The 13,525-nt window shown below is 48.1% G+C and overlaps 4 protein-coding genes across 4 annotated transcripts; 3 read left to right on the plus strand and 1 right to left on the minus strand.

The window, feature by feature from the left end:
- Nucleotides 1-193: 193 nt before the first annotated feature.
- On the plus strand, nucleotides 194-1,505 carry BKA55DRAFT_687334 (uncharacterized protein; the record flags this gene model as incomplete). The annotated part of the gene is made up of 2 exons (XM_046199052.1): nucleotides 194-809; nucleotides 856-1,505. 2 exons carry the CDS (start codon nucleotides 194-196, stop codon nucleotides 1,503-1,505), a joined length of 1,266 nt encoding a protein of 421 aa, XP_046051753.1.
- Nucleotides 1,506-2,314: 809 nt separating this feature from the next.
- Nucleotides 2,315-4,808, plus strand: BKA55DRAFT_735883 (uncharacterized protein). The gene is made up of 4 exons (XM_046201311.1): nucleotides 2,315-3,142; nucleotides 3,192-3,731; nucleotides 3,785-4,300; nucleotides 4,353-4,808. Exons 1-4 carry the CDS (start codon nucleotides 2,391-2,393, stop codon nucleotides 4,675-4,677), a joined length of 2,133 nt encoding a protein of 710 aa, XP_046051754.1. The 5' UTR covers nucleotides 2,315-2,390; the 3' UTR covers nucleotides 4,678-4,808.
- Nucleotides 4,809-6,855: 2,047 nt separating this feature from the next.
- On the minus strand, nucleotides 6,856-8,850 carry BKA55DRAFT_507351 (phosphoesterase family-domain-containing protein; the record flags this gene model as incomplete). The annotated part of the gene is made up of 2 exons (XM_046187336.1): nucleotides 6,856-8,615; nucleotides 8,667-8,850. The coding sequence occupies 2 exons, from the start codon at nucleotides 8,848-8,850 to the stop codon at nucleotides 6,856-6,858; spliced, it is 1,944 nt and encodes a 647-aa protein (XP_046051755.1).
- A 486-nt stretch (nucleotides 8,851-9,336) lies between these two features.
- Nucleotides 9,337-13,397, plus strand: BKA55DRAFT_591846 (multicopper oxidase-domain-containing protein; the record flags this gene model as incomplete). Its single annotated transcript, XM_046195312.1, has 11 exons — nucleotides 9,337-9,685; nucleotides 9,733-10,498; nucleotides 10,554-11,103; nucleotides 11,884-12,054; nucleotides 12,108-12,277; nucleotides 12,331-12,372; nucleotides 12,421-12,490; nucleotides 12,540-12,580; nucleotides 12,628-12,717; nucleotides 12,844-13,105; nucleotides 13,155-13,397. 11 exons carry the CDS (start codon nucleotides 9,337-9,339, stop codon nucleotides 13,395-13,397), a joined length of 2,754 nt encoding a protein of 917 aa, XP_046051756.1.
- Between the last annotated feature and the right edge of the window lie 128 nt (nucleotides 13,398-13,525).

The raw sequence follows: 13,525 nt of genomic DNA on the forward strand, positions 1-13,525 counted from the left end.
GATCGAGAGGTGATTGATAATATACTTAGAGTACATTTCGGACAAATGATGTCCGATGGGATTCCTCTGTGGCGGCCTTGAGGTATAAAGCTGTCCTATCTCGCGGTGCAAGATGACAGTCTACTTCAGCCTTCCCCAACCTGAAGCCAAGACACTGAAAAGTCCAGCTCAGCGGGAGTAATTGCCTATCGAAATGTCCTTGCAAAAGACCATCCCGTTGTACTCTCACGTGGCACCCGTGCCAGGTACACCGCTCTCAGACAATGAAGCCAATTCGACCCTCTTCTCCTCGCTACAGGTCCGAGGGCTGACTCTCCAAAACCGCATCGCTGTCTCTCCCATGGGCATGTTCAGTGCCAATGATGGACATCTGACAGACTTCCATCTGGTACATTACGGCTCTTTCGCTACCAAAGGTGCAGCCCTCGTCATAGTTGAAGCTACAGCCGTAGCTCCGAATGGCAGAGTCTCAACAGGAGATTCAGGTCTTTGGAAGGATAGCCAGATTGCACCTTTGAAGAGAGTTGTTGACTACATCCACGCTCAGGGCCAGAATGCAGGTATCCAGCTTTGCCATTCTGGTCGAAAGGGTTCCATGCATCCGCCGTGGCTTGCCAAGGGTGATCCTATGGTGATCTTCCCACTTGCAACCAAGGAAGAAGGCGGCTGGCCGAATGATGTCTGGGCACCAAGTGCGATTTGTCATGGCCCTGGATACCCTATGCCAAAAGAAATGGGACACAAACAAATTGATCTTGCGGTTGAGCAGTTTGCTAGGGCGGCTAGAAGAGCTGCTGAAGCTGGCGTTGGTATGTATTGTATACCCGATCATCGAATTACAACTAATTGTTGAAGATTTTATCGAACTCCACGGCGCTCACGGATATTTAATCAACGCGTTCCTCTCGCCTCTCACGAATTATCGAACGGACGAATATGGTGGCTCTTTTGAGAACAGAACGAAATTCCTTTTCCGTGTTCTTGAAGCTGTCCGTGATGCTATACCAGAGACTGTTGTTCTCTCATTGCGCATTTCTGCGGTTGAGTGGATGGAGTGGAGTGGTCAGGATTGCTGGACATTGGAAGACTCCATCAGACTTGCTAAGCTTCTTCCCCAAGCGGGCGTTGACATTCTTGATGTCTCGTCTGGTGGTAACCATAATGACCAAAAGATCGACATTCACCCCTACTATCAGATCGATCTTGCATACCAGCTCCGACAGGCCATCAAAGCTGATGGTATCGAACTGCTGATCGCCGCAGTGGGGTTTATCGACAACCCTGCCATGGCTGAGAGTGTCGTTCATGGTAATGACGCTTTTAAGGCAGTACAAGAGACGAGCGGAACAAACGGAAAGGTTGGGAAAGGAAAGTATGAGGATTCTCAGGCGGACTTGGTTATGGTTGGAAGACAGTTCTTACGAGATGCGGGTTTTGTGCTGACAGCTGCGAAGGAGTTGGGCGTGAAAGTCCAGTGGCCTCTGCAGTATACCAAGGTTCGATAGGGAACCACTTCCTAACTTGGTGACGACACTGAAATTTCAACATTATGATCTCGTTTTTTTATGTCCCAAGGTGAAGACGATTCTTTCAGTAGACAATGTATAGTAGATGAGAATTTGGATTCATGAAGATGACACCAGCAATACAGTACACAATGTTTAAAACAGTCTATAGCTGCACAATACTGCGCCTTACACCACAAGCCACGATTTCATCGTAGCTGTCAGCATGTATCTTAAAGCCCGATAACGCTGGCGGGTCTCAGTGACGTGATAACTGACCAACCAATTAAGCAAGTTTCACAAACCGATTTGTGTGTCATGGTCATGGTATTTAGCGCAAAGCCCACCGGCGTCACCGGGCTTAAGGACATTTACGAAAGGAATCCTTTAGGCTGATATCCATTGAGGTTTAGCAATAAGTTAATAGTTTCTGTCAAAATCAATAGCGCCTTACAGCAAAGCACGACGCTAGGCCAAAAGTTCAGGGGTAAACAATTTTAAATCTGCAAGGCACAGCAGCTAACAAACGCCCCCAACGTCTCGATACAGTTACTTCCGATCCACATTGAGTATTCTAGCCAATCTTAGCTATACACTAGATAAGGTCTACCAAACTATTGATCCTTCACGAGCCACTAAATGCAATTCAGCTGGTCAAAAGTCAACGTTTAACGACCGATTCAGACTCCCGTTGACAGTTTAGGTCTAAGTTGTACGCGTGCCAAAATGGTCTGACTTGGCGTTTGATACGGAATTTTCTCTTCGAGTTTGCCATGGAGATTATATGTTATGGGGCTGCTCTAATGTCGAGTCAGTCTTCCTACGCTCTGTCCTTTGTTCACCAGGTCGTGAAATAGTCATTCCTTTAATAGTCACTCGTTTAAAATGGTGTCGCTCAAGGCTATTGGAGTTGCTTATGTAGCAGCGAACCTCTTAGGGGTCAACGCAGGTCTGTGTCGCCCATCGACCAGGACTTCGCTTAGCCAGTCCGGTTCCGAAACCCCGACCTCGGGCAGTAGTACCATCCCGGCAACATCATCGGATCATACCTCCTCGACTGATGGAACAACTGCTACCAATCCCACGACATCTGGAACTCAAACTTTATCCAGCAGTGAAACTCTTGTTTCGTCTAGCAACACAGCAACATCAGGTGTTTCAACATTATCGACTGTTGAGACCTCCAGTAATCCTACGATCTCTGTTGATCTTACCACGTCTGGTAACCCTACCACGTCAAGCGATGCCGTGACCTCTGTTGGGTCCACGACCTCTGGTGCTTCTACCATGTCTACTGAGACCTCAGTATCCATCGAACCCACAACGTCAAGCATTCCTACCACCACTGCTGAAACCTCAGCGCCCACTGATACCACGACATCCACTGGAGCTACGACGTCTGATGAATTTACGACTACTGCCGATACAACAACAACTGCTAATCCTACGACCTCCGCAGATACCACAACAACTTCGTCAGAGCCTACAACTACAACCCCAGTCTGTGTTGAGCCCACCAACTTGCTTAGACAACCCGGCTTCGAGCCTTCAGACGACGGAACCGTCTGGGGTTTCTACTGGGGCGGTGGCGATATTGAGAATGACCCCGACCAAGCTCGAACTGGTGATTACCTCGCGTACGTTATCCCTCTCACTTTGTTCCGAACTCAAGCTAACTCAAAGAAGTGTTCTACCTGTTCCTGACGGACAGGAACGACGCATGGAGCAGCGCATCCACATAACGCCGGGCACAGAGTATACTGTCAGCTTCTGGTATTCTGTCGCAAACCCACCATCCGTCAACACGCAATGTTTCCTGTTTGCTACTTTCGATTACTACACGACACTGAAGCAAGTTCCGCTTCCGTCTGACTCTGAATACCATCAGTACACGTCGAGCTTCATTGCAGCGGATAACTTGGATCCTGCTATTGAGATCGGCGTCTCTTGTCCGGGTGTAGGCAATGGATATACTGCTACAATTAACATTGATGATACATCTGTTCTGGATTCTACCAACGAGTGCGATGCTACTCCCGTCGAACCCAACGCTCCCCCCAAGTCCACGCTCCTTGTTCCCGCACAGCCTGAGGCACCTCACTGCCCTGTGAATCTGGTCCAAGTCCCTGGCTTTGAGGCTGATGATGCCGACCAGGCATGGGCTTTCTACAACAGGGGAGAATTTGTGCAGGATGAGTCCAATGCTCGAACCGGAGAGAGGGAGGCGTAAGTTTACAATTGCTTGTACGCTGTACATTAAGGAAACTAACAATTGCCAGGCTTCTCCCTAGTGGAACTAGAAACGATGCCATCTTCCTCGAGCAAAACATCGACTCATCAGATCTCGTAGCCGGCGAAACCTACGATTACCACTTTTTCTGGAAGCCCAAGACTCTGCCAGACAACGGCCAGTGCTACATGTACGGTGGTTACAATGACCAAATCGGCTTTCAGACGGCCGCGATCAATTTCGGAGCAACATCATCGACTGGCTACACTCTCTACTCAGCTCGTTTCACAATGCCAGCTGGTAACCTCCTTCTTCAAATCGTCTTCTTTTGCGATTACAGCTCTGGCAATACAGTGCTTGGATCGGTTTACGTCGATGATACGGCACTGATCAAAGTTGGTGGTTGCGAGGCATATCCTGTCACAGGGGCGCTCATTGAGAACCCTAGCTTTGAGATCCAGGCGACCGAAGATAGTACCTATGCTTGGTTTGGCACCAATGGCATGAGAATCAGGGCCGGAAGCACAGCTGACGGCCCCTCCCCTAACTCGGGCAACAACTTCTTGTGAGTATCTTACACTTTGCTTCGTCTGTAATAGTCTCCTAACTCAGCCTAGATATGTTCAACTTGGGTCGAGCAAGAAATCTGCCACGGTTACCAAACCACTGGCTAGTGCCTTGGTTGCAAGCCAGACGTATACCCTCGAGTTCAACTGGTCGGCCGGCTCCGCGTACGTGCCGAGCACTTGCTCATTCAAGATCGACTTTGGTTCAGTTTCCGAGACTCTTGAACTCAACGACCAGATCACTGCGTATCAGTACCAACCGTTCCAGTACAGTTTCACGGCGGCTGATGATGCGGAATCCATGTCCGTCACTGTTGAGTGCACAGATGCAAGTGGATTCCCTGACTTCGTGTTTGATGATTTTTCCCTTCAGTAAAGGAATGGAGATTGGAAATGACTAGGACAGCGCCATTTTTTCACTTATATATTCATCGGTATCTATAGTTCTATTCACAGTATGTTTCTATTGTGGCTTCAGGCCAGCACATAATACACATTTCATCACCCCATCACTTTGTAGCACCCTCTGACAATACATGATGTGCCTGTGTGAATGAGAAACTGGGAATACTGGGATTTACTGCTGCCAACTTAATTCATAGTTACACCGAGTAGCAAAAACCCCTCCTTTTACCTCAGATATTTTGCAACAAGCAAGACAACTTAACAATGAACAACAGCATAGGCGAAGACTATATATTGTCCCGATACTTTCGAAGTGTAGAACCTTCCACTCTTCAAAATCCAAAGAAAACATATCTCTACGAAACTCAAACCTCTGACTTTGCTGTTTAACATTCGCAGACCTTGCCGAAGACTAACAAACCCAAGGATACTAACCATGTGTTATATGTACCATTTGTCGACACTCTGTTTGACCTGCAGGCATCCTTACAAGACCAACTCAACCAGTGACACTTGCGATAAGTTACCAGAACTGGCGATGTGGGGAGAATGCGAGACGGGAGTCATGGAGGTGGAGTTGGAGGAGGAAGGCGGAGAATGTGACAAGTGCCGGGAGAAGCGCGAGGAAGCAGAGAGAAAGGCACTCGAAACCATTCTGGAAGAGTCGTAGTTAGGGTTGACATAGCTAGGTAGGACTTAGAATACGGTAAACATAATAAAGGGCTTAGCAGCCTTGGGATTCAGAAACGTGGCAGTGTCTCCAGCAGAATCAGTCATAGGAGCAACTTTTAATAAGACTCGATAACGATTCGTGAAGAGTCTAAGTCGACAATCAAAGGTGAATGGGCTGTTGCTGACGAGCTCATCACTGCACGCCATGGACTCCAGATTGTGTTACCAGCAGATGGGATAGGAAAGAATTGATATCAACAATCGCTTCCAGAGCATTGAGTGTCTTCAATGGAAATCTACCAATTCAATCTCATCAATATCCCCCAAGAATCACCTGCCCTAAAACTACATACATCCTCACATCTCGCACCACCACCCGTATATTCATTACGAAGGAAAGCTGTTATTTAGAAAATGTGTTCCGAAACCCTGGTGTTCCTTCTTTGCAAAACCTGCCGAGTTTACTACTCATACGAATTCGATAGACAGTTGTGTGGAAGCGTAAAGACAAAATCCGGTTGGGGACAATGTAGATTAGGTCGGACCATGCCTAATCGAAAGGAAATTGGAGAGGGAATGCGCTAAGTGCTTTGAAAAGCGGGACGAGTCAGAGCGTGAAGAGATCAGAGAGCTTGCTGAAGAGCGGAAACTGCTGGATACTTTGTTAGTGGATGACGAAGATTTATGGATTGATTAGACTTTTTGGAAGCATCCCTTGGATACAGAATCACATGAACTTACAGGCCTCACTGGAAGTGAAAGAGGTGCTTGTCTATTATGCTTATCACCACATATGCCACTGGCCATGCATTATATCATTAGCAAACGCCCATAAAGGGGGACTATAAAATCTCGGTCGCAGCAATAAGAATGAGGATATTCTTCCACTTTCAAACTTCAACAAACTTGCTACATCTCTATCTAACATTCAAAACTTCCAGCTCACAACGTAACACGAGTTATCATATACAACCCACGAGGCTTAGTACAACCATGTGTTACTGGCTCCGCACATCTATTCAATGCAAGTCATGCATTACAGAATGTTCATACCGAAACAAACTAGACAAATGCGACGAGGCCAACGCCCGCGGAGACCTCGCATCGTGCTTAATGGGCATATCAAAGACTTACGATACTGAAAAGGGCAATGACGAATGCACTACATGCCGCATCAAGCGAGAGGAGAAGGAGCTTATTGAAAAGCTAAAATGAGGGAAGGCCGCTGTGGTGGTGAGACGTGATCAAGAGGGTAAGGTGCTTAACACACTATTGGTGGATGGTAAATCCTGATGATACAGCCAGTCCTCATACTGCCCCTGTCATGTACACAGTACCAGGTAGCTAGTGAGCCTTGAGAGGACTGCGAATATAGTTTCATTTCACAGCAGAGAATATGTGACCTCATGGCCTACGCGGCCAATTTGTTCATTTACTTCCTAGTTACATGTACTATGTCTTCTCAAGCTCCCATGAATCAGTAAGTGACACTGAAGACTTTCCAGAAAGTCTGGTTCTTCTGCCAACCCAGCTTCTCCTTTCTGCCAGTAGTCAGATACTGCCCAGACTTCTGATCCTTGAAAGAATGACCATTGCTTGGCTTGAAGTCCACGATAAACAATGAAGCAGAACCAGAATCCTTGCAGAGCTTGAGGTTCTTGCAGATGTACTGGCCGTTGTTGGCAGAGCTGATAGTGAATTGATCGCCACCAATATCAACAGCATGAAGGACCCATCCATGCTGGATGTTGTCGTGATTCTTTGACGCCTTGCTCAGTGAAACCTTGTTACCATATGGCGCAGTACTAACAGCCTGGCCGGATGCTTCGAGAACAAGTGTACGGCCTTCAGTGAGCAATCCGCGAACAGGCTTGAAACCAGCCTCGGCAAGACTTGCAGTATCATTGTTGACACCCTCACCAGTGTAGGGAACAGGAGGTCGACCATTACCATACTGGGAAGAACAGTATGATGAGCCATCGTAAACACCCTTGCTGTTGGTATGAGGTTGAGGAGCTTCAGGGAGGTTGGGAATACTGTAGTCAGGGTTCTTGAAGTCAAAGGCGTTGACGAGATCAGCCATGTTCTCGCGACGCCAGGGAACCATCTCATCGGTGGTGACATCTCGACCCTTAGCAGCCTGCCATTTCTCAATGAAGGACACCTGAGAAGTGTGGTCGCAATGCTCAGTGTAGACACCTCCCTTACGGGTGAAGGGTGAAATGATGTAGAAGGGGACGCGGAAGCCGGGACCTGTAGCAGTGCGACCGGCTGCACCATAAGGATCATCAATCCATTCACCAGCAGTGCCATCGGGAGAAGTGTAAGGACTGACATGGTCGGCCCAGCCACCCGTCTCATCATATGAGACGATCAAGACCGACCTGGAGTACTTGGGGGAGTTGATGACAGCCTCAGCAACCTTTCGCTGGAGCCAAGAGCCATCGTGGGGAGAGTAAGGAGGATGCTCTGAGAGCTGCATGGGACCGACGATGTATGAGACCTCAGGGAGGGTTCCGGCGGCAGCCTGAGCATAGAAAGCGTCCAAGGACTGTCCTTTCATACCCTTGTTGTTCAAGTCCGATCCCTTCTTGGAATCTTGGAACTGTTCGAACCAAGCATAAGGGTTGTCGTCAAAGTTGTCAGCATCTTGGAAGACACTCCATGAGACACCAGCAGCCTCATACTTCTCAGCAGCAGTGGACCACTTGAGAGGGTAGCAGTTGATGCCATTCTTGTCACAACCAGGTGTCTCATTGTTATCGATGTAAGGGTATCCACCCTCATCCTTGGTCTGAGGTGAACCAGGGACATTAATGGATCCACTGATCCACATGACGCGGTTGGGGTTGGTAGAAGCGATGACGGACTCTTGGTACATATCACCAACAGTCCACTCTTCAGCAAGGGCAAAGTGAACAGGGAGATCCTCACGCTTGTAGTAGCCAATACTGTAGGGGGTGTTCTTGACAGCCCACTGGTTGTTGGCACCATGGTTCCAAGCAGCTTGGTTGGCATCCCAGCCGTTGGACCCGGCACTCATGCACTGAGTAGCTTCAGGCCATGTTCCGCCGAGGTAGTTGATGTACCAGGGTGTGATGTAATCAGTGTCTTTGCTCTGTTGAGGAGTGACTTGCTGTTTCCAGACAGGGATGCCGTTGTTGTACTGAACATTTGGATCCGCAAAGCCACGAACTCCGGGCATCGTACCGAAGTAGTGATCAAAAGCACGGTTCTCTATCAACACATTAGAAAGGCCATTATAAGAGACTCATTAAAGGATTTCACCTTGCATAAACAAGATGACATGGTCGATATCAGCCAGACTCTCAGTCCGAGCCGTTTTCGAAGACGCCAACAAAGCCGCAAAGGCCCAACGAAGTCTCGGAGAGAAAATCATATCAGATAACCAAGGCCAATCCTTAACCAGCTGGTAAAACCAGAGGAGCCAAGACTCAATACACTGCCACATCTTGGCAACTTATACGTCTTTCGTTCTTATCGGAAATAATCGTACGAAAAGCAGAATAGAAAAAACCCTCGTCGACGGTGGAGTAGCGTAGCACCGCAAGATCTGGCTCTAAAAGCGACGATCACAAGATTCCTCAACTCACACGTTTCAAATCATATTCATCTGATTAGCAAGATGAAGATGACCATGCATCGGATGTAAATTGCAACGTTGAATATCTTTCCTAAGTGGGAGGTCTTGCTTTAATACTAACTAATTCGCTGACCGATGATGCTGTTGGGTGGGGAGCCAATTAGCGTGCGAGGATTGATCTCGTGGGGGGAACATGTGCACCATCTTGTGAGACTTGGGATCACAAGCGCTCGGAAATTTCTTATCGGGATGCGGATGTACGGCACGAAAATGGGACTTGAAACTCGCTCGCTTCCATCACAAAAGAGCTTCAATCATGCGCTTTGAGAGTTTGGGTTGAAAGGTGCATTCAAAATGGTTGCTCACGATGAAGAAGCTGATGCTTTGCTTGAGGAGTTTGAACTGCGAGAGGAGGTCAAGGTCCGAGATGATCGAACCCCGCCTTCAGTATGTCGCACGTGCGGTTGGAGATGGACAACAGCTCTTATCTTGGTCACACTATTATCGGCCATTGGGGTCATAGTGACATTGCATGGTCCGTCAAGTAACCAGTCGAGCGATGACACTACCGACCATCTTGGGTACCAACTCCATCCCAAAGATCATGTATCGCGTCCCCCAACAACACTCTCTTTCAACTGGACTATTGCAACTGGGACCAGATCACCAGATGGGGTCGAAAAACAAGTGTATCTTGTCAACGGTAGGTGCTTCATCAAACATGGTGTGTACTGTTACTGACTTTCGTAGATGAGTTTCCAGGACCCCTCATCGAAGCTCGCTCTGGTGACAGACTTGTGATTCATGTTCACAATGGCGTCCAAGACGAGGGTGTATCCCTTCACTGGCATGGTCTACGCATGAAAGACCAGAATAACATGGACGGCGCTGTTGGGTTTACTCAATGTCACATCGCTCCTGGTAGAAGTTTCACTTACAACTTCACTATTGGCGCTGAGGAACACGGCACCTTCTGGTGGCATAGCCATTCTGACGTTCAACGTGCTGATGGTCTATGGGGAGGTCTCATCGTGCACTCTCCAGATGAGGTTGGCCTGCCACCAGAAGATTACCTACTCATGATCGGTGATTGGTTTCACCAAAACCAAACCGAAGTGCTAGGGTGGTATGCAGATGCAAGTAGTCGAGGGAACGAACCTGCCCCAGATTCGTTGTTGGTGAATGGTCAGGGACGCTTCAACTGCTCTATGGCTGTTCCTGCAAGACCAGTTGTCTGCTCGCAGGTCCATTTCACTGACCTCAAACCCCTCTTGGTATCTAGGAGCCAGAAGAAGACCAGACTCAGAGTTGTCAACACAGGTTCCGTCGCAGGTCTTTCCATCAGAATTGGCGGAGCCATGATCCGGCCAGTTCGTGTTGATGGAGGTTTTGGTGTTAGGGCTGAAGCTAGTGAAACAGTCGGCATTCTGTATCCTGGTGAGCGCGTTGACCTCGACGTTGAGTGGAAAGAGCACCACGCGGGAGACGTTTGGCTTACCGTTTATATGGATGACGAGTGCGTTTTCATCTATTCCAGTATTAATCGAGATGAAGGCTAACCAGCTTCGCAGGAACTTTGGTTATCCCAACCCAGCGTTGAATCCAATTCAGAACTTCCCAATATTCAGCCTAGATGGCAAAGCATCATCCAACGAACCGCCCTCTCAGACTTTAGAGTCGGCTGATATCCAAGTCCTCGACGCGCAGTACATCAAAGCTGCAACAAAGGTATTTGACCTTCCAGCAAAAGCAGAACAGACTATTCTTCTTTACGCTAAAGTTGAGAAGCTGGCGCACATGGACTATGCACCAGTCGGATTCATCAACCATACATCCTGGACGCCACAAACTCCACCTCTCCTCGATCAAAATCGAACTTCATGGGACGAGAACCAACTCATCCCGTTTATTGGAATATCACACAATAAACCGAAAAGAGTTGACATAATCATCAACAACCTAGATGATGGCGCGCATCCATTTCACCTTCATGGCCATTCGTTCTACGTTTTATCATCATACAGAAATCCAGGGCGCGGGAGCTGGGGCAGTTATAATCCCTACGCCGATGAGGCGCCACCAAACGGCTTGAATCTTGAGTTTCCGGTGCGAAAGGACACTGTTAGTGTACCGCGTCGAGGTCATGTTGTAGTGGCGTTGGTCGCTGATAACCCGGGAATATGGGCGTTGCATTGCCACATGCTTGTTCACATGGCGCGGGGCATGGCGATGGGGTTACATGTTGGCGATATTGACGATCCAGAGCATGCAAGCTCGGTAGATGTACGTGCGGAGGATCTATGTAAATAACTAGTTGTTTTGGAGTTGATCGTACGAGTTTTGAACATTTTATTCGTGGCTGAATGATATATTTTCCTGACATTGCGTAGCCTGCTTAGGAAATGGTGATTAGCCTGATCTGGGTATTATCCGAAGCCAAGGACCCCACCATCTCCGACTGCCAGTCGCCAATTCTTGAAACAATAAGCTATAAATCGCATTCAAGTCAAGTATAAAACTATATTTCGACCGGTTACGTAGTAATCACGGTCAGCGGTGATACAAATATATATAAAACTGTTTTAATCTGCTTTGTAACCATTTTGCCTGGTGGCTTCATACTTCAGTGCCACGAGTCTAGACCCAAGGGATGTTCCCATTAAGGCAGCTCTCAGAACTTCCCAGGCCAATCGTGAGAGTTACACTCGCATGGGTTTCCCCGGAGCAGTATTTAGTCCGTGCTACCCTGCCAAACGAATCAGTCCACTCTGTCTCTAATCTTTAATCCCTCATGTGTTTCCACCTGACTGACGCTTTGATTCTCTTTTCTTCGCTTTGAGTTATTGCAACTGTAGATCTGCCCTGTGTTTTGGGACGGAAACAATGTCTGAAACGCCTGAGCCAACACGCCAAGCCTCGGCTGCTCCCGAGGCCCCAGCGGCTACTGGAGCGTCTCCAGCTCCTGCGGCTGAGAGTGCTCCAGTGACTGCAACTACCGGGTCAGCAGCCTCGCCACCCGCTGCCACGTCGGGTCCTATTCTTGACCCGCAGCATTGGGCGCAGGTAAATGAGGTGCGTAGATAAAGTTGATGAGGTGTGGTTGAGATGCTTATTGGATACTGCAGGAACAAGCACAGGCTGAGGCTGAGGCTGCCGGTGATGACAATGCAGATGCTGACTCAACCCTTGACTCGGATAACGCTTCCTCTACTGCATCTATTACGTCCAGCATCCTCGAATACAGAACCATCCATGGTCGCACTTATCACAGCGAGCAAGGTAATGCTCAATATTGGTACATTGACATAACCTCAATTGGATCTCGAAATATTTCTGACATTTCTGAAGGGCCTCCAACGATGAACAGCAAAATGATTTGATGGATCTCACGTAAGTTGACTGTATCAGTCGATGGCCAAAGCTCTAACGTGATATCAGCCACCATATTCTTACACTTGGTCTTGGAGATAAGCTTCACCTAGCACCTCTGAAAGAAGAAAAGCTTCAAGTAAGTCATTTATTGTTTGTCTCACATTCTATACTGACCCGTTTTGTAGCAAGCTATCGATATCGGTACCGGTACAGGCATCTGGGCCATGTAAGTAAAACGCTGCCTTCAATAGATAGAGCTAATAGCAGATTTAGTGATTTCGCCGACCAATACCCTGGCGCTGAGATTATTGGAACCGACCTCTCTCCCATCCAGCCCTCTTGGGTTCCCCCAAATGTTCAATTGTAGGCGATATCTCTACCTGTCTGACTCAACTAACCCCTGTATAGTGAGATCGAAGACTGTACCCGCGAATGGACTTTTAAGTCTGACTTCGCCGATTACATCCACGTCAGATGGTTGATGGGCAGCGTAAGAGATTGGGACGCCTTCTTCTCCGAAGCCTACAGAGTCTGCAAACCCGGTGCCTGGATTGAAAGCCACGAAGCCTCATGCAACGTCAGTAGCGATGATGGTACTGTTGCTCCTAATTCTGCTATGGGTCACTGGGGTGAGTTCTTCAAGGAGGGCGGTAAGAAAATCGGTACGAGCTTCAGTGTCGTCGAGGACGGCACTCAGCGCAAGGCGATGGAGAAGGCCGGTTTTATCAACATTCAAGAGTTCGACTTCAGAGTAAGTGACCCCCGTACCCTTTGAGACAGGGTGCTAACAGATGTGATAGAATCCTGTCGGCACTTGGCCCAAGGACCCTGTTGAGAAGCGAATGGGTGCTTACTCCAAATATGGTCTTGAGACTGATAGTGAAGGCTTTATTCTGTTTATGGCGCATACTCTCGGATGGACGAGAGAGGAGATTCTTGTTTATGTCGCCCAGTTCCGAAGAGAGATTCGTTCTGGAAAGCATCACGGATATTTTGCTCAAAAGGTTGTTTGGGGACAGAAGCCCGAGACCACGTCTGCTTGAGCTGCTTAGAACACGAAACCTCCTCACAATGCCTCAAAGGGCTATTACGACTATCAAAACAAATTCTATTATCCATCAAAGTGGCTTTGACTTGAACTGCCTTCTTTTCAAAAGGATTCTGGGCATGA

This window comes from Fusarium redolens (assembly GCF_020744475.1).
Source record: "Fusarium redolens strain MPI-CAGE-AT-0023 chromosome Unknown BKA55scaffold_5, whole genome shotgun sequence".
Taxonomy (NCBI): Eukaryota; Fungi; Ascomycota; class Sordariomycetes; order Hypocreales; family Nectriaceae; genus Fusarium; species Fusarium redolens.